The 21,089-nt window shown below is 67.3% G+C and overlaps 2 protein-coding genes across 3 annotated transcripts; both read left to right on the top strand.

The window, feature by feature from the left end:
* Positions 1 to 1,387: 1,387 nt before the first annotated feature.
* On the top strand, positions 1,388 to 7,388 carry MTMR11 (myotubularin related protein 11; the record flags this gene model as incomplete). Its single annotated transcript, XM_082332766.1, has 15 exons — positions 1,388 to 1,436; positions 1,510 to 1,625; positions 2,872 to 2,944; positions 3,028 to 3,170; positions 3,280 to 3,530; positions 3,743 to 3,830; positions 3,923 to 4,011; positions 4,095 to 4,216; positions 4,315 to 4,378; positions 4,852 to 4,922; positions 4,996 to 5,171; positions 5,247 to 5,417; positions 5,595 to 5,819; positions 6,023 to 6,295; positions 7,257 to 7,388. The coding sequence occupies 15 exons, from the start codon at positions 1,388 to 1,390 to the stop codon at positions 7,386 to 7,388; spliced, it is 2,043 nt and encodes a 680-aa protein (XP_082188892.1).
* A 1,314-nt stretch (positions 7,389 to 8,702) lies between these two features.
* SF3B4 (splicing factor 3b subunit 4) lies at positions 8,703 to 13,826 on the top strand. Of its 2 annotated transcripts, none has more exons than XM_082332810.1 (6): positions 8,703 to 8,811; positions 9,403 to 9,531; positions 9,770 to 10,312; positions 10,739 to 10,933; positions 12,361 to 12,555; positions 13,051 to 13,826. In XM_082332810.1, exons 1-6 carry the CDS (start codon positions 8,778 to 8,780, stop codon positions 13,233 to 13,235), a joined length of 1,281 nt encoding a protein of 426 aa, XP_082188936.1. In that variant the 5' UTR covers positions 8,703 to 8,777; the 3' UTR covers positions 13,236 to 13,826. The 2 variants fall into 2 exon arrangements, with proteins under 2 accessions (XP_082188936.1, XP_082188937.1); XM_082332811.1 differs by having other exon boundaries at positions 12,361 to 12,531; positions 13,051 to 13,818.
* The last annotated feature ends 7,263 nt before the right edge of the window (positions 13,827 to 21,089 follow it).

Below are 21,089 nucleotides of genomic sequence, written 5' to 3' on the forward strand. Positions count from 1 at the left end.
CATCCACCTGCAGCGGGGTCAGGGCCCCTCGGTCGCCTCGGCGGGGCTGGGGCGGCGGGAGCCAGGCCGGCTTGGCGCGGCTGCCGGCGGCGCGCTGGTTTTTCCGGGGTTGGGAGGAGAAGGCCGTGCTTCGGTGATGAGTCACGGAGCAGCGCATTCCTCCGTGGCAGAGCCGCTCGGCCCCGGCCCGAGGAGCGGCTGCGTGGGCTGGGGGCACCCACCCGGGCCGGGGGTCGCGGCGTAACCCCGCCGCGCACGGCGCGGTGCGCCCCTCGGCCAGCCGAGTGTTCCTTGGGGGTGCCGGGGGCTGTGCCTACCCCGTCCGGCACCGGGTGCCCGTTATGGGGTGCCTGGAGCTGTGCAGTTCCCCTCCTGGAGCTGTAGACCCCCCCTCCAGCACCGCCCGTCCCTTTTGGGGCGCTGGGGGCTGTACGCACCCCATCCAGCACCGCGTACCCCTTACGGCGTGCCTGGAGCCGTACGTCCCCTCTGATGCCGTCCATCCCTCACGGGGTGCCTGGAGACGGGTGTCCCGCACCGTCCAGCCCCATACGCCCCTTTTCGGGGTGCCGGGGGCTGCCTGCGCCCCCTCCAGCACCATCCACCCCTTTTCGGGGTGCCTGGAGCCGTACGTCCCCTCTGATGCCGTCCATCCCTTACGGGGTGCCTGGAGACGGGTGTCCCGCACCGTCCAGCCCCGTACGCCCCTTTTCGGGGTGCCGGGGGCTGCCTGCGCCCCCTCCAGCACCATCCACCCCTTTTCGGGGTGCCTGGAGCCGTACGTCCCCTCTGATGCCGTCCATCCCTTACGGGGTGCCTGGAGACGGGTGTCCCGCACCGTCCAGCCCCGTACGCCCCTTTTCGGGGTGCCAGGGGCTGCCTGCACCCCCTCCAGCACCTTATATCCCTTTTTGGGGTGCCGGGGGCTGCCTGCGCCCCCTCCAGCACCATCCACCCCTTTTCGGGGTGCCTGGAGCCGTACGTCCCCTCTGATGCCGTCCATCCCTCACGGGGTGCCTGGAGACGGGTGTCCCGCACCGTCCAGCCCCGTACGCCCCTTTTCGGGGTGCCGGGGGCTGCCTGCGCCCCCTCCAGCACCGCCCGTCCCTCTCGGGGTGCCCGGCCCCTGCCTCCCCCATCCCGGCCGTGCCCCCCCCGGGCTCTCCCCGCTTCGGGGGCAGGGTGCGGGCAGGGCGCGGGCAGGGCGCGGGCAGGGCGCGGGCAGGGCGCGGGCAGCGCGGCCCCCCTGCCCGTCCTCCCGCGGCCGCTCCGCCCCGCCGGCAGCCGGGGGCGGGCGGGGGCGGTCGGGGCTCCCGCGTTGCTCCGCTCCGCTCCGCTCCGCTCCGCTCCGGCCGCCGCGGGCCCGCCCGGCCAAAGTCCCGGCGCCATGAGCGGGGCCCCGGGCGGCCGCCCGCCGGCCTTCCCCGGCCTCCCAGGTAGGGCCGGGCCCGGGGCGCGGGGACGGGGGCGGCGGTGCCGGGCCCCGCAGCCAGCGCCCCGTCCCCGCAGGGGAGCTGGTGCTGGCGGAGGCGGCGGGCGCCCGGCAGCGCTGCGGCGAGGGCGACGGCTCCGTCCCCGGGACGCTGCTCTGCACCAACCGCCGCGTCGCCTTCCTGCCCGCCCAGGTGGGAGCGGGAGCGGGAGCGGGGCCCCGCACCCCGGCCCCGGCCCGCTGCGCCCCGGCCCCCTCCCACTGCTTCCCCACCCCAGCCCCATCCCGGCCCCACCCCAGCCCCATCCTGACCCCATCCCATCCCCATCCCACTGCATCCCAGCCCCATCCCACCCCATCCCCATCCCACTGCATCCCAGCCCCATCCCGACCCCACCCCATCCCACCCCATCCCTATGCCACTGCATCCCTGCCCCATCCGGACCCCATCCCATTGCATCCCCATCCCAGCCCCATCCCGGCCCCATCCCACTGCATCCTGACCCCCTCCCATTGCATCCCCATCCCAGCCCCATCTCGACCCCATCCCATCGCATCCCCATCCCACTGCATCCCCCCATCCCACTGCATCCCTGCCCCATCCCATTGCATCCCCATCCCAGCCCCATCCCACTGCATCCCCGCCCCATCCCGACCCCACCCCAGCCTCATCCCGACCCCATCCCATTGCATTCTCCACCCCAGCCCCACCCCAGCCCCATTCCACTGCATCCCAGCCCCATCCCGACCCCACCCCAGCCCCATCCTGGCTGCATCCCGACCCCATCCCACTGCATCCCCATCCCAGCCCCGTCCCAACCCCATCCCATTGCATTCCCTACCCCACCCCACCCCAGCCCCATCCTGACCCCATCCTGGCCCCACCCTGGCTGCATCCCCATCCCATTGCATCCCCACCCCATCCCAGCCCCATCCCAGCTCCATCCCATTGCATCCCCATCCCAGTCCCATCCTGACCCCATCCCACTGCATTCCCTACCCCAGCCCAGCCCCATCCTGGCTGCATCCTAATCCTGTTGCGGCTGCATCCCCAACCCCAACTCGCCTGCATCCCCTCCCCATCCTGGTCCCATCCCAGTGGCACCCAGCCCCATCCCAACGCCATCCCATTGCATCCATATCCCATCCCAGCCGCATCCTGACCCCCATCCCACCCCAGCCCCACCCCAGCCCCACCCCAGCCCCATCCCGGCCCCATCCCGGCCCCATCCCGGCCCCACCCTTGCTCATCGCCTGCAGAACCGCTGCCTCCGCCCGGGACCCCCTCGCTGCAGGACGCGGTGGGGACGAGGGGCGGGCGCGGGGCCCAGCGCCAGCCCGGCAAAGGCGGCGGGATCCCGGCTCCGGCCCCGCCGCCCTTCCCGGGGCAGGGAGGGGACGCACCGGGGCGGCTTCCAGCTCTCCCCGCTGTCCCGCAGGCCCCCGGCTCCCGCGCCTTCCTCCGCAGCGAGTACGACGTGGCGCTGCCCTGCATCCGCAAGCTGGTGGCAGGTAAAGGTGGCAGCCCCGAGCCCCGTGTGATGAGTTGGGCAGGTCTCGGCCGGCGCTGACGGCCGCCCCTTCGCCCGTCGCAGCCAGCAGCGTCGCCAAGCCCCAGGTGCTGACGGCCGCCTCCACCCTCAAGTTCATCCCCGAGGAGCTGGCCGTTTTCTGCCGGGATTTCCGCCTGCTCCGCTTCCACTTCCACGAGAACGGCTTGGCTCGGCAGGCGTTTCGGGTGAGCTGGGGGGTGGCGGTTCGGGGGGGACAGGGAGGCTTCGTGCCGCCGCTGGGGCGCTCCGGGGATTTTTGGGGGGCTCACGCCCGGTCCCGGCTCCTCTCTGCAGGTCGCCAACGCCATCGCCCAGGCGCGGGAAGCGGCCGCGTGGCTGGGGGACGCCGGCGAGGGACACGATGGCTGGTCCTGCCCTGCCGAAGCCCCTGCGGAGGATGAGGAGGAGGAAGAGGAGGAGGAGGAAGGCTCGGCCGCCACGCTGCTCTTCGAGAGCCTGCGCGACTGGGAGAAGGAGCTGAAGCGCTTGGGTGCCGTGGGCTGGAGGGTGAGCGCCGTCAACGAGCGCTTCGACATGGCCCCCAGGTACGGACGTGGGGGTCCCCGGGGCCCCCAGCACCCCACACTGGGTGGGGGGCCCAGCGTGAACCCCCCCCGCCCCGAGGGGACCGGGGAGCAGCGGTGAAGGGGTGGGGGGAGAAGCCTCCCCTCCGCCCACGGTTTGGGGTAAACCACTTGAAATGGCACCCCGGGATTTGGGGGGGCACCTGCCCCACGCCCCCCCCCTCTGCCCGCAGCCTCCCCCGGTACCTGTGGGTGCCCAGCGGGCTCCTGGACCACGACCTCAAGCGGACCTTCGCCCACTTCGAGGAGCGCCGGGTGCCTGTGAGTGCCCCGGGAGGGCGATGGGGTGCGGGGGGGGCCAGGGAAGGGGTTTGGGGGTGATGTGGGGGGGTGTCGCCCCGTCTCACCCGCAGCGCCTGTGCTGGCACCACCCGGGCGGCGGGGACCTGCTGAGAGCCGCCCGCTTCCACGCAGCCTCGGAGCCGGGCAGCGAGGACGTGAGGTGAGTCCCGCCGGGGGTCCCGGGGGGTCTGGGGGTGCTGCCCCAACCCGGCCCCACCCGGGGGTCCCGTTCCCCCCCTCCAGGTGCCTGGAGGCTCTGCTGCTGGGGGGCCGCGGGCCCTGCGTGCTGGCCGACACCGCCGAGCTGCCCACCCTCGCCGACATCCAGCTCGCCCACCTCAAGCTGCGGGCGCTCTGCCTGCCCGGTGAGCGGGGACGGGGGGATCCGGTGGGGGGAACCCCCCAACACCGCGGGGCTCCGTCCCCTCCGCTGACCCCCCCGTCCTTTGCCGGTGCGAGCCAGGCGCGGCCGCGGAGGAGAAGTGGCTCTCGGCCCTGGAGGGGACGCGTTGGCTGGACCACGTCCGGTGAGCGGGCGGCGGCGGGGGCTTTTTTTGGGGTGCGGGGTGGGGACCCCAGTGCCGGGGGGGATCCCAGTGCCAGGAGATCCCAGGGTGGGGGGATCCCAGTGCTGGGACCACCCAGCGCCATGGTGGGGGGGATCCCAGTGCTGGGGGATCCCAATGCCAGGAGAATCCCAGTGCCAGGGGGGATCCCAGTGCTAAGAGATCCCAGTGTGGAGGGATCCCGGTGCTGGGACAACCCAGTGCCATGGCAGGGGGGGATCCCAGTGCCGGGGGGATCCCAGTGCCAGGGGAATCCCAGTGTGGAGGGATCCCCCCTCCCCACGGCGGACGGTCCCCCCCGCAGCCCGACCGGCGGCTGCAGGGCGACGGGGGCATTGCGGTGGGTGCGTGAGCACCCTGTGGTGGGCTGCAGACCCCCGGGCAGGCGGCCGTGGCATTTTGGGGTGCCCTGACCCCCCTCTTTTACCCCCCAGCGCCTGCTTGAGAAAAGCCATGGAGGTGGCATCGCTGCTGGCGGGGAGACGCTGCTCCGTCCTCCTGCAAGGTAGCGGCGGGGGGAGCACCGGGCTGGGGGGCTGCCGGGCTGGGGACACCCCGTCACCGCCTCGTCCCCCCAGAGCCATCGGACCGGGACCTGAACTGCCTGCTGGCCTCGCTGGTGCAGCTCCTGGGGGACCCCCACGCCCGCACCCTGCCCGGCTTCCAGAGCCTGGTGCAGCGGGAGTGGGTGGCAGCCGGGCACCCCTTTCCTCGCCGACTCGGCCTCCTCCGTCGCGACAGCCCCCGGGAGGAGGTGAGAGCCGCCCCGCGCCCTCGCCGCCCCAGCTCCGTCACCGGCGGGTGACACGGACGCGTGTCCCCCGCCCAGGCCCCCGTTTTCCTGCTGTTCCTGGACTGCACGTGGCAGCTGGTGCGGCAATTCCCGGCGGCTTTTGGCTTCACCGAGGCGTACCTCCTGGCCCTCCACGACAGCAGCTTCGCCCCCTACTTCAGCACCTTCCTCTTCAGCTGCCAGCGGCAGCGGGGCCGCGGCAGCCCGGTGAGCCTGGGGGGACACTCCCGGGTCCCTTGCCAGCAAGAGGCAGCGGGTTTAGGGACGGGTTTGGGGATGGAGGTGAATCCTCTCCCGTCCCCGTGCCTCAGTTTCCCCATCTGCATCCCCAGTTGGGACTGACCCCCCCAAAAGCTCCCGTTTCACCCCTTCTCCTCCCCGCAGCACCGGCCCCACAGCCAGACCTACACGCCGGTGAACGGCTGGCGGGACCCCGCTCCGGGCATGCTGCCGGCGGGCAGGACGGGCAGCGCTGCCTGCGGGCTGCCCGCCGTCTGGGACTGGGGGCTGCGCTACAGCCGCCAGCAGCGGGCCCGATTCAGGAACCCAGCGGGCGCTGCTGGCGGCGGGGGCCCCCCCGGCACCGCGGACCCCCAGACGCCGGGCAGGGTGAGTCAGGGCTCGGCGCTGGGGGGCTGCACCGCCGGGAAGGGACCCCGCTCCATTTGGGGTGCTCTGCCTGTTAAATCCCTTCCTGGTGCCCTGTGCCCCCCAAAAAGCTGCCCCGTCCCTACCTGCGGGGTTTTCCCTTCCCGCTGGCTTTTCCCCCGTCTTTTTTTCCCCAATCCCTATTTTTCCCCCCCGTTTCCCAGCCCGCCGACGCCTGGCCGGGGCCGGGGGCCGGGAACGTGTTCGTGCTGACCAAGGGGACGTTGTCGCCCCAACCCTTTCCCTGGCGGAGCGGCCGCCCCCCGCCACGCCTGTCCCGCTGGGCCCCCTCCCTGGAGAGCCTCGGCGACCGAGGGGGCAGCCCGGGGGGCAGCCGGCCCCCCGCCGCCCCCCCGGGGCTGCTGCTGCCCTGCGCCGCGGCACCCTCCGTCCGGCTCTGGCGACGCTGCTACCTGCGGGGTCTGCCCGAGGCACAGGTAACACCGGCACCGGGGCTGGGGGGGGCTCCCTGGTGGGGGAAACTGAGGCACGGCGGGGCTGCGCCGTGATGGGGGTCCCGGGTGGGCGCAGACCCGAGGGGTTCCCGGTTTGGAGGGGGTTTCTTCTTCCCCAGCCGTGGCCTGCGGCTCGGGACGGGGGTCGAGGCTGGTGGGGGTGGTCCTGCCTGTGTGCATCCATCCTGACCCCCTGTGCATCCATCCTGATCCCATGTCCATCCATCCTGATCCCGTGTCCATCCATCCCGACCCCACATCCATCCCAACCCCATCTCCATCCATCCCAACCCCGTATCCGTCCATCCTGATCCCGTGTCCATCCATCCCGACCCCACATCCATCCCAACCCCATCTCCATCCATTCCAACCCCGTATCCATCCATCCTGATCCCGTGTCCATCCATCCCAACCCCGTGCATGTCCATCCCGACCGCATTCCCATTTATCCCAACTCCATGTGCATCCGTCTGACCCTGTGTGCATCCATCCCGACCCCGTGTCCATCCATCCCGACCCCATCTCCATCCCGACCCCGTGTCCATCCATCCCAACCCCGTATCCATCCATCCCGACCCTGTACATGTCCATCCTGACCCCACGTCCATCCGTCTGACCCCGTGTCCATCCCAACCTCATCTCCATTCATCCCGACCCCGTATCCATCCATCCTGATCCCGTATCCATCCCTCCCAACCCCATCTCCATCCCAACCCCATCTCCACCCATCCCGACCCCCGAGCATCCATCCCGACCCTGTGTCCATCCATCCCAACCCCGTGTCCGTCCCTCCCGACGCCGTGTCCATCCATCCCGACCCCGTGTCCATCCATCCCAACCCCGTGTCCGTCCCTCCCGACCCCGTCTCCGTCCATCCCGACCCCCTCCGTGTCCCCCGGCCCCGTACGCCTCTCCCCCGGCCGCACACCACGTCTCCCCGCAGCGCGGGCGCTTCGCCCCGTCGCCGGCCGGCCTGGCCGAGGAGCTGACGCTGCTGCAGGACCGGCTCAGCGCCTGGCAGCCGGCGGGACCCCGCAGCGAGGCCGCCGGCAGCCCCCTCGCACCCTCGCGGTGAGGGCCCCCGGGACGGGACCCCTGTGGGGACACTGCTGGGACAGCCCCGTCCCTCGGCGGGGCTCCGGGGGTCCCGGCCCGGGGCTCCCTCCAGCCGTGCGGGTTTTGGGGGAGCCCCCAAACCGCCCTGCGCCTTCCGCCGGTGCCTTTGACCGGTTCCTCCCGCTCCTCGCCGGGGCGCGGGGCTTTGCGGGGCCGCTCCGCTGCCGGCGCCTGGGCTGGAGGAGGCAGAGCGGGGGGTCCCCGGAGGCGCCCCCCGACTCGTCGGACACGGCGATTTCTTGGTTTCTTCATTAAATTCTTGCTACCTCGACGGAGGCTTTGAGGAGCTCGGGGCTGGGGCGGCCCCGTCCAGCCCGGGCCAGCAGGAGCCGGCCCCGCCGCGGGGCGTCACCGGGGGCCCCCGCACTTTGCCGGGAGCGGGGCCCTCGGCGCCGGGGCCGGCGCCGCACCTGGGGTTGGCTGCCCGAGGAGGACGGGGACGGACAGATCCTGGCTCCTGCAAGGCCCTGGGCCCGGCCGTGGCCGCCACGAGGCCGACGTCCCGCTCCCGGCCCCTCCGCCACGGGACGGCGCGAGGGACCCGGCGCCGGGGCGCTGCCGGGGGGCCGGGGACGGCGTGGGGGCTCGGGAGCCCCGCGGGGCTCTGGGCCGGGCGCTCCCCGCGCGCGCCGTATGGCGGAGCCCATTAAAGCGCGGTTCTGCCGGTGCGTGGCTGCGAGGAGGAACCGGGCGGGGGGCGCGGGGTGGGGATCCCCCCGCACTGGGATCCCCGGCGTTGGGATCCCCCTGGCATTGGGATTCTCCTGGCGCTGGGATTGCTCAGCACTGGGATCCCTCCACGCTGGGATCCCCCGGCACTGGGATCCCCTCCGCCATGCCACTGGGTAGTCCCAGCACTGGGATCCCTCCACACTGGGATCCCTCCCAGCACTGGGATCCCTCCCAGCACTGGGATCTCTCAGCACTGGGATCCCCCCCTGCCATGGCGCTGGGTGGTCCCAGCACTGGGATCCCCCCACCCTGGGATCTCCTGGCGCTGGGATCCCTCCAGAACTGGGGTTTCCCGGCACTGGGATCCCCCCCGGCACTGGGGTCCCCGCTGGGGCAGTGCTCCTGGCCGTGAGGGTGATGTCGCCGCCTGTCACGGCAGGGGATATCGCGACAGGAGGGCGGCGGCGCCGGCCCGTTCACCCCACCCGCCCACACTCAAGATGGCGGCCGCGCCTTCGCCGCGCCCAGCCGCCGACGCCACTTCCGGCCCGACGGCGGCCCGCCGACGCGAGGGGGCGGAGCCGGCGCCTGCGTCTGACGTCACGGCGCACGGCGCCGTCGCGCCTGCGGCGTTCGTTACGTGAGGGCGGCGCCGCGCGGGCGGGAGCGGGGCAAGATGGCGGCGGGGCCCATCTCCGAGCGGAACCAGGGTGAGCGCCGGGGCCGGGGCCGGGGCCGGGGCCTGGGCCTGGGCCTGCCGCGGGCCGGGGACGTGCGGGGTCGGGGGAGCCTGGGGGGGCTCCGGGGTCCCGGGTTCGTGGGGTTCCTGGGGTCCCGCGGGCTCTGCGGGGGACCCAGGGCTCCACGGGGACCTCATGGGCGGGCCCTGGGGACGTGGTGGAGCTCCGGGGGGGGGGCAGGCTCCCTGGGGATGTTTCGGGGTTTGGGGCGGGGGCTGTGGGCTCCCTGGAGCCATGGGGTGCTCGGGGGGGGCTCAGGGGGGCTGCGGAGAGGGCCTGGGCTCCCCAGAGGTGTGGGGGTGTGGGCTGGGGGGCCCTGGCCTCGCCTGGTCGGCTTCGTGGGCACACAGGAGCTGGCATGGAGGGGTTCCGGTCCCCCGAGAGAAAAGGGGGGGCTACAGGCGCCTCCCTGGTTGAGGGCGTAATTGTGGGGGATGTGGCTAAAGGGGGATTCCTGTCTTTGGCTTGAGTGATCTCAGCGTCAAGCCCTCAAGTCCGAGCGCGGCCGAGACTTCCAGCTTCCCGGGTCGAGCTCAGCTTTTCTTTTTCCCTCCGCTCAAGATGCGACGGTGTATGTCGGGGGGCTGGACGAGAAGGTCAGCGAGCCGCTGCTGTGGGAGCTCTTCCTCCAGGCGGGACCGGTGGTCAACACCCACATGCCCAAGGATCGAGTCACGGGCCAGCACCAAGGTGAGATACCATTCTCTCGCAAAAGCTTCACGCTGAATAAAATACTTTAGCTGGGGAAAATCGGAGAGAGATTACTGCGGGAAGAGAGGCGAGGGGTGGATAATCCCCAGGAAGGATCACCTTCCTTCCCCTAAGGGGAGCTTTGGGCTCTCTGGTTTTAAACCAAGCGGGGCTGGATGAGCTGTGGGAGGCCGTGGGTCTGCCCTCTCCTAAAGCTCTGCCTGGGGACTTGCTGCAGGCTACGGGTTCGTGGAGTTCCTCAGCGAGGAGGACGCGGATTACGCCATTAAGATCATGAACATGATCAAGTTGTACGGGAAGCCGATCCGAGTGAACAAAGCCTCGGCCCACAACAAAAACCTGGACGTGGGGGCCAACATCTTCATCGGCAACCTGGACCCCGAAATCGATGAGAAGCTGTTGTACGACACCTTCAGCGCCTTCGGGGTCATCCTGCAGACGCCCAAGATCATGCGAGACCCCGACACGGGCAACTCGAAGGGTTACGCCTTCATCAACTTCGCCAGCTTCGATGCCTCGGACGCGGCCATCGAGGCCATGAACGGACAGTACCTCTGCAACAGGCCCATCACCGTTTCCTACGCCTTCAAAAAGGATTCCAAAGGCGAGCGGCATGGCTCGGCCGCCGAGCGTCTCCTGGCAGCCCAGAACCCGCTCTCGCAGGCGGATCGGCCCCATCAGCTGTTCGCCGACGCTCCTCCTCCTCCGTCTGTCCCGACGCCTGTTGTCACCTCCCTGGGACCTGGCGTCACCCCTCCAGGTGGGTAAATCCTGGCAGGACCCCTCCCTGTGCCGCGTTGGTTGACAGGAGGCTGTTGTGCCCGTCCACCGCCGGTCCCGGGGGTGGCCGTGTTCTGCCGTGCCTGGTGCGGAGCCGCTCCTTGTCGCCTGGGGAGGCTCGGGGCGCTGGCACCGCGCCGCGTGGGCGCTCTTTGGTGACAGTCGGCGTCAAACCCTCAGCGGAGCTGTAGGATCACGAGCTGGCGGGACCTCTTCCCTCCCCGCGGCAGCTCGACCTACGCTGTCCCAGGGCTGAGCGGAAGGATCCTGCTTGTCTGCTGTGTTTTGATGTTCCTGAGGCTGTTTGTGCTTTCGCCTCCTTCCCGATTGCTTGGGAGGTTTTTTTTTTTTGCTTTTGGTTTGTTTTTTTTATACTGAACCCAATTCTCACCGTCTCTCTTCCCAGGCCTCCCGCCCCCAGGATCGTTCCCCCCGCCGGTGCCGCCCCCCGGAGCGATGCCTCCCGGCATGCCTCCTGCCATGCCGCCCCCGCCCATGCCGCCCGGCGCGGGTGCCCCTGGTCCCCCCTCCGGGGCTGCGCCCAGCGGGGGACACCCGCCTCACCCGCACCCCTTCCCTCCGGGCGGGATGCACCACCCAGGTAAGCGTCGGACAGGTATTGGGCTCGGGAAACGTTGCTCGTCTTCTGCTTCTGGGGGGTGGCCTTGGGTAAATCGCCCCCTCCTTCTTCTTCCTTGATGTTCCCCTTCTGTAAAATGGGGAGAAAACTGTTGCCGTCCTCTGTAGGGGACTGAACGCGGCGTTGTTCCCCAAAACGTTGCTCTCTGCAGCGCAGGGCAGCCTGGTGAAGAAAAGGGAGGGTCTGCGTAGGAGCGAGTACGTCACCTCAGCGGCGCCGCGCCTGCTGTCTGGGTTTCTCCCCTGGATGTTCTAAAATGTGTTAAAAAATAGCCTGGAGCGGGGCCCGGCGGGATTTATGGAGCACTTTGGTAATTTAGGAAGTAGTGCCTCTCTGGGAGGCATCCGGTCGGGTTGAGACGTTGGTTCCCTCGAGGTGTGGGGCGCGGGAAGGCAGGGTCCGGCGCGGCGCGGGCTTGCGAGCTCTCGGGTGCTGTTCCGGCTGGGAGGACGTTAACGAGACTCCAGGCCTTCGCCGTTTTTCTCCAGTGTAAATGAATACGTGAAGTGCGAACCTTCTTAGCACAGTCTGCGGCTCTGCCAGGCAGGAGCTAATTCAAGGCATGAGAACAAAGTGTTTCTTTGATTTCCTTCTGTTCTTAGCCCTGTAGTACTGGGGAACGAGCAGCGAATCTGTCTAGACTCTGGTTTCAAATGCAAAAATTAAGTGAAATTTGCCATTTAATTTTTTTGTTTGTTTGTTTTTATTTAATCCTGCCTGCTGTAAAATGACCCCTGCACCCAGACGCTCTCGCAGGCTGGCTGATTAGGGCGCTTTGTGTGATCTGGCTCTGGCCGTGTGAGCGACCAGATGGCTGCCGCTTGTCCCCGATCGCAAGCTGGCTTTTCAGGCTTTAGAGCAGCCAATTACACGCGGCAAAGGAAAGCCTGACCGAGCGCTTCCGCGCCGCGTGCGCTGGGCTCTTGAGTTCTGATGCGGAGAAAAGAATCTGTGTTTGTTTGGGTTTTTAAAGGGATAAAATAATAGGAAAGAAAATAGATTTGGAGGGACCCAGGCCTCTCCTGCTCAGGGCAGGGCAAGCTTCAAAGTCAGGTTGCTCAGGGGCTTGTCCAAAATCTCCAAGGGTGGTGATTTCTCTCCAAGCCCCTGTCCCAGGGCTGCACCACGCTTGCTGTCGCATCTTTCCCCCCTCTCACCCGCACCCAAGCAGCGTTTCCAACGCTGCAGCCCCTTCCTGTTGCCTCTCATCGGAGAGCTTTGCACTTTCTCCTCTTTAACCTCCCTTTTGGCAGCAGAACCCCCGGGGCAGGCCGGACATCGTAACCGTCCAGCGGGAGTTAGTGCCCCTCTGGGCCGCGGCTGCCCGGAGCTGCCGTGCCGAGCGGCTGCCCTCGTTCCGAACATCCCTTGACTCGTTATTCCCCTAGGAATGCCTCCCATGCAAGTGCACCACGGGCCGCCCGGGATGGGCCAGCATCACCCAGGACCACCGGGCTCCGGGGGCCAGCCTCCCCCACGGCCCCCACCTGGCATGCCACACCCTGGACCCCCACCCATGGGTATGCCACCCCGAGGACCTCATTTCGGGTCGCCCATGGGTAAGTGGGTGCCTGCAAGAGGCGGTATGTGTTCTTTTCTATCGATCGTACACGCTTTGTTGAGTTCGGCGCTTGCTTCGGCCCCGCGCCCTCCCTCGTTCCTAGCTTAACGGGGACGGGAAGGAGGTGACAGCGCAGCCTCCCCGCGGAGAGGTGTCTTGGAGCAAGACCTGGCGGCTGCGCGCCGCTCGGCCAGGGTCTCCCGGGGCTTTCCTCGTGCTCGTCGCGATGTGGGGCTCTGCGCTCTCTGGTGATTTCCCCCCATCTCTCACGTCGGGATATCAGCTGGGCTTTGCCAACAGGGAGGGTTCCCGAGACCTGTGGTGTCCGCCAGCCGTTGGAGCGTCCTAGGAGAGACGTTTTCTCCAGGATCTGCTGGTAGAGGGAGGATGGGGGAGAGCGTTGGCCCAAACCGGGGGCACCCGGTAGAGCTGGCACCCAAGGGTGGGTTTTGGGTGGGATCGGCTGTTTCTGCTTCTCCCCACGGCGGTTGTTAACGTCTCTGCTCTGTCCCCGCAGGTCACCCGGGCCCCATGCCGCACCACGGGATGCGCGGCCCTCCTCCGCTGATGCCTCCTCACGGCTACAACGGTCCCCCACGCCCCCCGCCGTATGGCTACCAGAGGGTCCCCCTGCCTCCCCGGCCGGCACAGAGGCCCCCCGGGGTGCCGCCGCGCGGCCCCTTGAGGGGCCCCCTGCCCTAAACGCAGCAGTGGTAAAACCCCCTCCCTGCTGGGGATCCTTCCCCCTCTGTCCTCAGGCTTTCGTTCCCCCTGGGACTCACATCCCCGCACCCAAGAGGGGCGGTTGGGTCCATCCCTGCCTCAGCTCCCCCCGCTCTCCTTCCCTCTCCCCGTCTTTTTCCCCCTTTCTTTTTATAGTGTTCGTTTTGGTTACTTTTCCCCTCCTCCTCCTCCCGTTTATCTCGGCCTTGAAGATTTTTCAAGGTACTTTTAACAGGATTTTTTTCTATGTAAAGCAGCGATCACCCATTTACAAATAAAGCGTTTTAAGAACCGGGGGTCGTCCCTCTGAGATCGGGACGAGGCTCTGCCTGTTTGTCATCACGGCGCTGATCGGCTGCTGACTGCTCTCGCCTTGCGCGCAGCCCCGGGGACGCCCGCGATGGAGTTCGTCGGCACGCGAAAGCTCTGCGCCTCTGCTGATACCGATGCCGCCTGTCTGTCTTGGTGAGGCGCCGAATCAGGGTTGATGCTCCCGGTCTCTTGCTCTATCCAGGCTGTTTGTTGGCGGCCGATAGGCTCCACGTCATCCGGTGCTCCTGCGGTGAAGAAAATGTACGATAAAGCCTTAAAGTCCATCGCATCCTTGGACGCTGCTGTCCCAGAGAGCGCAAGTGAGCGGGCAGGACGTTTGGAGGAGTAATTTGGCAGGGACAGTCGCTCTCCTGAGTGCCTGCCTCGTCCCTCTCCACGCGGAAGGGGCTTCTTTAGAAATGAGATCTCCATTTTGATGTTGCTGGCAGCCACAGGCAGCCGTTATAGCTGTGCTTCTGGGGATAGTGTTAGCCGGGGGGGCGATAAAATTGGGGTGAAGCGGTCCGGTTGGGAGAGGAGGTAGAGCGGGGCTGGGCCACGTGTTGTCTCCACGCTTCCCGGGGCTGAGTCGCCAGAACCATCCTGCCTCTCCTAATGAATTCAGCGTCTTCGCGCCGGCGAGACCGCTAATTGGGGAAGCGTAAAAGCGGAGCCTGTGGATGGGAAGTTTCACGCCTTCCCCAGCAGCTGGGAAGGTGTGAGGAGGGAGGGGGCTTGCCTTTCTGCAGAGCTCCTTACGGGAGGGCGGAAGAGCCTGCAGTTGGAGATAGGGAGAGAGGTGTTGGCTTTATACATAGGAGGCTTTAAATCCCGGCGATTTAAAGACAAAAAAAATCAAGGTGCTTCCAGATATTTGGCCGCCTGTAGTTGTTTTGTGGCTTCGTGCGAGAGCCGGGGGATACGAATGGGGGACTGCAGTGCTTTTTTGGCTGTTGTGACTCCTCTTGGAAGGCTGCTGTGGCTCTCCAGCGCTCTGCAGAGAAGCTGCCTTGCTTTCAGCCCTGATTTTACCCTTTGCTGGTTTCTTTCTGTTTTATTTTAACATCCTAGGGCTAAAACTGACCTTTACCTCCCATCTCTGTTCACCCTTGCGGGCCAGAGAGAAAGGATGGTGCCGTGCTTCCCCTCTCGTCATCGCGGGGTGGTTTGGTAAGTGAGAGCTGGAGAGGTGCGGAGCCTGACTGGGGAAGGCGGGGGAAGTAGCACGGCTGAGCTACGAGCTTTGCTCCTCTGCTCGTGTTGCCTTTGGCCCGTCAGCGGCCGGTGCAGGAGCTGTGAGACGAACTGGAAGAGCTCTGGGCTTACTTCAGCTGCTCGATAATCGTGCTTTGTCGGAGGCTGTAATAAAAGTAACGTCTAGGCTGTCCGTAGCTTTTACCGCTGATGCGGATTCTCGTGCTGCTCCTTGAGCAGCCAGCCCTGCTCGGCTCCGGCCTTCCCGGGGCCAGTTCAGGGCTGTTAGGGGAGCTGTGGGGCTTGCTCTGTTGGGAACGGTTTCCAGGACTGCTCCTAGCTCAAAGCACTGTGGTTGGGGGGGGCTGATCCTGACCAGGCCGAGCCCCCAGCGCTCCCACTGAAACGGGGTGCTGGTGACATTAACCCCAGATGCTGAGCTGCAGGGAAGATTCCCAAGTTTATACAGGGGAGACCCAAGTCCAGAGGAGGAAACAGAACTTGCGCGGGGGCTTCCAGCAGACGCGGAGGCAGCGGGTTGCTCGCCGAACCTCTGTGATTTCATTATACCGCCCACGGGCCTGGCTGTCTCCGGTCTGGGCCGCTCCAGCGCCCGGCACGATCGCATCGGTTCAGGCTCCCTCCGAGGAACGTGCCTTGCAATTCCTGCTGGATCGTGTCCAGCCTGGAGCCGCGCCACCGCGTGCTGCTCTGATGGTAAAATGACGGAAGGAGCCTGCCACGAACATGATTGCCTCGCGGCGCGTAGCGGCAAGGTGGGGCCGCTGTTTCTCTGCGCCGGCTGATGGACGAAGCGATGGGGCGAAGGCATGGCACCGTTTGGCTCCGGTTCCTCCACCTGTTCGAGGAGGAAAACGAGAAGCGGCTTCACAGCTGCTGCTTTGAGGAGCAGAGAGGAGAAAACTGGGCTCGGGTGTCAATGAGCAGTAAATCGTTGCTGGTTAAGAGGCCAGAAGCTGCGAGGGGCTCTGCTGGCTGAGCAGACAGCAGCCGGGCCGTAGGTGTTTTTCTTGAGATGCCCGGTGAGCGCGTTTAAAACCGTACCTCATGTTTGTGCCAATCTTCCCGCGCGCCGGGCCGTAGTTTGCCTTTCTCTGCTGCCGCCGTCTGCGTGTCGGAGCGTTTGCGTACGCCTGGGTGCGGTTCGAGGCAAGGACGCTCTCGCCTTTCCTTGGGTGCGGACGAGGGAGATGCTTAAATCCCGTTGCAGGCGCTGGGCTTCCTCGCGCAGCAGAGAAAAGCATCGCTGAGGCTGAACAAACCTTAAAGCAGCAAGGGGGCTGTGGGGTTTCCTCTGGGCTGGACGGGGAGGCGGCCGGAGGGCTGAGCTGGGCTCCGGTTTCGGGCTTTAACTGGACGCAGGGTGTCGGTCGTAACGCCGGGCTGGAGAGCAGACGACGGAAGATTTTGGTGCCAGGGTTTGAGCAAAGTCAAAACAGTCCCATGAAAAATCCATGCTCGCTGCAGCAATTAAAAGCATTCCTGGAGCGGAAATAATTATGCCAAGGGAGAGGCAAATGGGCATCCATCGATCGGCTCTAAACGCCCGCCAGAAGGGAGAAGCCTTGGCCTCTGCCGCGACGCGGCTGGGTGACCTCAGCTCGCGCGTCCGCGCTCCCCCTGGGTGGGAAGCGTGCGGCCCTCTGAGCTGCGACGGAGACGACGGAGAGGCGCGTGGCCGCTACGTCACGGCGAGCGGGAGCAAGCCGCTGCTGAAGGCGCCTGCATTGAGAGGCCGAGATACACAAACCCCTTCTCCTGCCCCGGGCGGCGGCGGAGCCTCCGAGTGAGCCGGGAGCTCGCGGTGAGACGCAAAAGTGGGAACGTGCTGCCTCCTCCTTCATCCCAGCGTCTTAATCTGCACGGAGGCTGTGCTCAGCAGCGTCTTCATCCGCTTCCCCAATCCTGCCTTCTCCTGGCTGCTCCTGGCTGCGTTTCTCCAAAACGCTCCCGTCTCCGCAGGAGCTCCGGCCCCGGGACAGCCGTAGCCTGTAATTCGGTGTTGTTTGCTGTACGGCTTTGGGTTTAATTTCACAGCAACCTTAGCCCGTCTGGCTCGGGCTTCCGAGAGCCGCTGCGATACGTGCGCGCAGGGAGGGAGCAACTTCTATTTTAATAGCAAACAAAAAAAAGGAAGAGGAGGTGGCTCCTCTTCGCCCTTCAGCGGGCTGCCGGGGTGGGGAACGGCCGTGGTCCGGGCTGGCTGGGAGCGAGGGGCGAGATCAGCAACCCCCTCCTCAGCCGCTGGAGACAGAAAGTGGGGGAGAGTCGGGCTGGGACGGCTGGAGCGGGCGGATTTAGGGGCGGGAGGCGTGCTGGTGGGGACGGAGGTTATCCGCAGCTTGCGATGTCCGTGATGCCGAGATCCGGGATGCTTTGAGGTCTCCAGTGTCCAAAGAAACCGGTGCCTCCCCCATCAAGCCAGCGAGCCCCGGGGGGGGCATTTCTGGGCGCTTAGCTCCTGGAAGCCACCGGGGCAGCCGATCTCCCTGCCACGGATGGACCCACCGCCACCGCTTTTGTCCCACCGCCACCGGTTTTGTCCCACCGCCCCTGGTTTTTAGGCCCTGGCAAATGCGAGGTGACCCGGGGCCCTCAGGACAGGGCCAAGCCGTTCCCCTCTCCCTGCTGCGATGCATTTTACGCCGGTTATATGTATTGAAGCCTTAGGGCCGAGTGCGAGCGCACGGATGCTCGGAGATGGAAGGGAAGGGGGACGCGGAGATCTGCCGGTGACAACGTGGCACATGAGTCATAGCGCGACGGGACTCGGTGGCCCCGAGGAAGCGGCGCTCGCCGGGCCGGGCCAACGAGGCTCCGCGCTGGGGCTCGCTCGGCGCGTGATGGGCGCGTCTCCCGGAGAGCCCCGCAGCCCGGATGCGACGCCGTCGGAGCGGGCGCCCGGCCCGGGGTGCAGCCACCCACGCTGTTTATTATTTCTCAGCTCCCAGTTTCCTAAATCCTTCCCCATGCTGGTCCACTGGTCTGGACTGGTTCCCGACCCCATTTGCCCAGTCTGAGCTGAAGTCCTGCACTCGTTCCTACCCTCGCTGTGCTTATTTCAGCCTCGAGCGTGCTTTCCTCTTCCTCCTCTCGGTAAAGGATGGTCTCCCGCTGGGGTCTGGGTCGTGCCCAAGCTGCCGCGAGCTCGGCGCAGCCCGGCCCCATACCCGGCTCTGCCGATGGCCGCCTGGCTTTGGGGCTGGAAGCTGAGAGCGGCTCAACTCGTTGCAGGTGGTTTGGGAGAAGCGGGGGGCTCAGGGAAGGTCCTGCGAGCGCTCCCAGCCTTGCTCAGCGTGGGGACCCCCCGCTCCGAGCCCAGCCCTGGGAGGGAGCTGGGCCAGAGCACGCGGGGGCCCGGCTTCCCGCCGTCGGTGAGCGACGCGGGGCGAATCGGGGCCGGTTTGGGTACCCCGGGCCTCGCTTTGCCTCCCCGCGGTAACCCCCTTCTTCCCCGCGTCCCCCAAAAAGATGTCGGAGGCGTTTGTGCCCTGTCACGACGGAGGGGCCGGGTCTGGCCAGCCCAGGCGGAGACGATTTGATCCAAAGAAATCAAAATTCACCCCCGAGGAGGCCGTGACTCAGATTTGCCAGGCTGCGTTTCCATCCGCCGCGCTGCCTGCGGCTGCGGTGGGCGGCAGGAGGAGAGGTTGCCATAGAGGGTCTGAGCGCCGCCAAATCCCCGCGGCTTCGCCTTTACGCCGCCGCGAATCCCCAGGGAGGGGAAACCGGGGGCCGGCTGCTCGTGCCCCCCGTTAGCCACGGTCGCCTCCGCAGTCACCGGAGCAGCTTCAACCCGGCAGCTCCGGCGCGGGAACCCCGTTCCCGAGGGAGCTTCCCCGCAAGCGTGGGCAGCCCGGGGGAAGCATCGCCCTCCCTTCGGCTTCGCTAATAAGCCAAAGCGAGGGGCGAGCCCCCCGTCCTCCTGCCGGTGCCCCCCCCAGCTCCTCGTTTGCGGTAGCACAGCCCTCCCCGCCACCTCCCTTCCCTGGGCTGTTGCAATGGACTCTCCCAGTGCTCAGTGTCTGTGTCGGAGGCTGCGGCGTTAACGCTGGGTCTGGTACCCGTGAGCTGTTTTCTTGCCGTATCCCTGCCGGAGCATCCTTCCTCGCAGCGCAGGAGGCGGACGCCGAAAGGAGGGCTGGAGCGGAGCGAGGGCTGAAGCAGGTAAGGAGAGAAAGAAATGCCTTTTATAAGGCAGATCCCCCTCCTCTCCCCGCTGCTTTTAATTAGCATCCTCGGAGCTGCCGTCTGATGGATCAGGGGTTCGGCTTCTCCTTCCCACTTGGTGTGGCCATTTTGTCCTGGAAAACCTTGCCTCTAGCCTTGCTCTGTCTTTTTATGTGCGTGTTTAATAGCCTCTTGTCATCCCTCCCGCGCCGTCGTACGGCCGGGGAATCTCTGCCGATGGGGACTGGGGTTTCGGCGTGGGGATGGGTGTTTATCGTGGTGGTACCGGCAGGTTTTGGGGAGGGGGCGCGTCACAGCTCTCCGGGGGTGGCAAGGGGGGGTGTTGGAGGATGACCTTGGACACAGGCGATTTAAAACTCTTCTCCCCTGTCGCCATGTTCTTGCCATAATGCAAAAAGGCTGGGGGCTGCGGCGGGGGGGATGGACCCAGAGAGCCCAAACGTGGGATCTCCCGGGGGGGTTTCGGGGCGCGCGGCAGGGCTGCATCGATCGCTGGCTCCGGCTGGACGCATGGCAGGAGGGAACGGCTCCAGAGCCCGATAACCTTGTCTAGGGCTGGCGGCGACGGCTCCAGCCAGCGCCAGGACGGGGCTGGCAAGGCCAGCGGTGTGTTTTTGCGACCAGAAGAGCATTTTTGGGGACCCCCCCAGGCTCTGGCACGGAGGGTGGCTGCGGTCTGTCTGATTTCTGGCTTCCTTGTGAAATCAAAGCCCTGATCTCAAAAGCATCTGTCGCTGACGCGCGGCGTTGGCTCGGCCGCTCGAGGCTCCCCGGCTCGTGCAGAGCAGCCTCTCGGTCACGGAGCCGAGCTGTGACCTTGCTCCCCGGCCCGTCCTCTTCCCCGGCAGGTCTTCGGCCTCCCTCTGCCCCCCTCTTCCTTTTGCCCTGTACGTCACGGGCCCTATAACGGCATCCCGCCGCACGGCCGCATTGGGAGGCACCGCAGGGAGCCGCCAGCCCGGCTGGAGCAAAATGACCTTGGCCATGAGTTGGCTCCTTCCAGGGGCCTCAGGTGCCGATGGCTTTAATCCGAGGAGGGGAGCGGGGGCTCCCCTGGCCGGGCCCGGGGCTGGGGTTGCTCCCGGCCGGGAAGGAGAGGGCAGGGGGTGCATTAACGATTTTACGCTGCTTAAAAGCACCGGCCCGGCTTTATTCAGAAATTGGGGGGGCCGTGCTGCGCCGCAGCACCGTCCCCGCGTCCCTGCCGGCTGCGCAGAGCCGGCGTGGGCTCCCGCCCCGGGGGGAGCGCTGCCCCCAGCCCCGGCTGTTTCGGAGGGGCTAATTTTAGCTTCCCCACCATGCCCCGTCCCCTCGCTCGGGGAGGGGGGACACGATGCCGGCTGCGTCCCTCTCCCTGCGGCTCAACTCCTGCCTCGCCGTCCGTGCCAGAGACAAAAATAACCTTTTTGGGGGGGGGTCTCACCAGCCCGTGCCCAGGCTGGGGCTCTGCGGGTCCATCCCTGTCACGAGCTGGGCTGGGCTCTGCGAGGCGCGGGGGGCTACGCCGCCTGCCCTTGGCCTTCGCAGCCTGCGGGGCTGGGGACGGGGCTGCAGGGTGCGTGGGGACAGGGAGGTGCCACCTGCAGATTAGAGCCTCTGGGCTGTAGCCGGGTGCCCCCTCTCCTCCCCAAAGGCCGGACCCTGGGGGTGCCGAGGGTGCCCCCAGCACCCACCGGCTCTGCCCCCGGCGGCCCTTCAGCTTCTGCCGACGCCGGCGTCTCTCGCCAAACACAACCCGCAGCCAGGTCCCTTCTGGAAGCCTCCCCCGGGCGCGTGGCCTGGCACACGAGGTCCCCGGAGCCGCTCTGCCACCGCGGCCAGCCTCGGGCAGCCCGGGACCCCTCCGAGGGACCCCCGTCCCTTGAGCCCCCTGCCCCGGGGCCCCGCCCCGCAGCGCTGGGGGTGCCCTGGGAGGCTTTGGGGACCCCCATGGCCTTGGGGGCTGGTCCCCTCGCCGTCCCTCCGGCGCCGGTGCTGCTCCCGCCGGCCTTTCCCGAGGAAGCAGCGGGGTTCGGTCTCGTTGGCCTGGCTTTGGGTGGTGACTTGCAGCGCTGGGGGGGTGGCCCCGACGTCCCCCCCCCGGGGCTCCCTTGTGGGGACGGATCCGGACCGCAG

Source organism: Platalea leucorodia, assembly GCF_965183815.1.
Source record: "Platalea leucorodia genome assembly, chromosome: 24".
NCBI lineage: Eukaryota > Metazoa > Chordata > Aves > Pelecaniformes > Threskiornithidae > Platalea > Platalea leucorodia.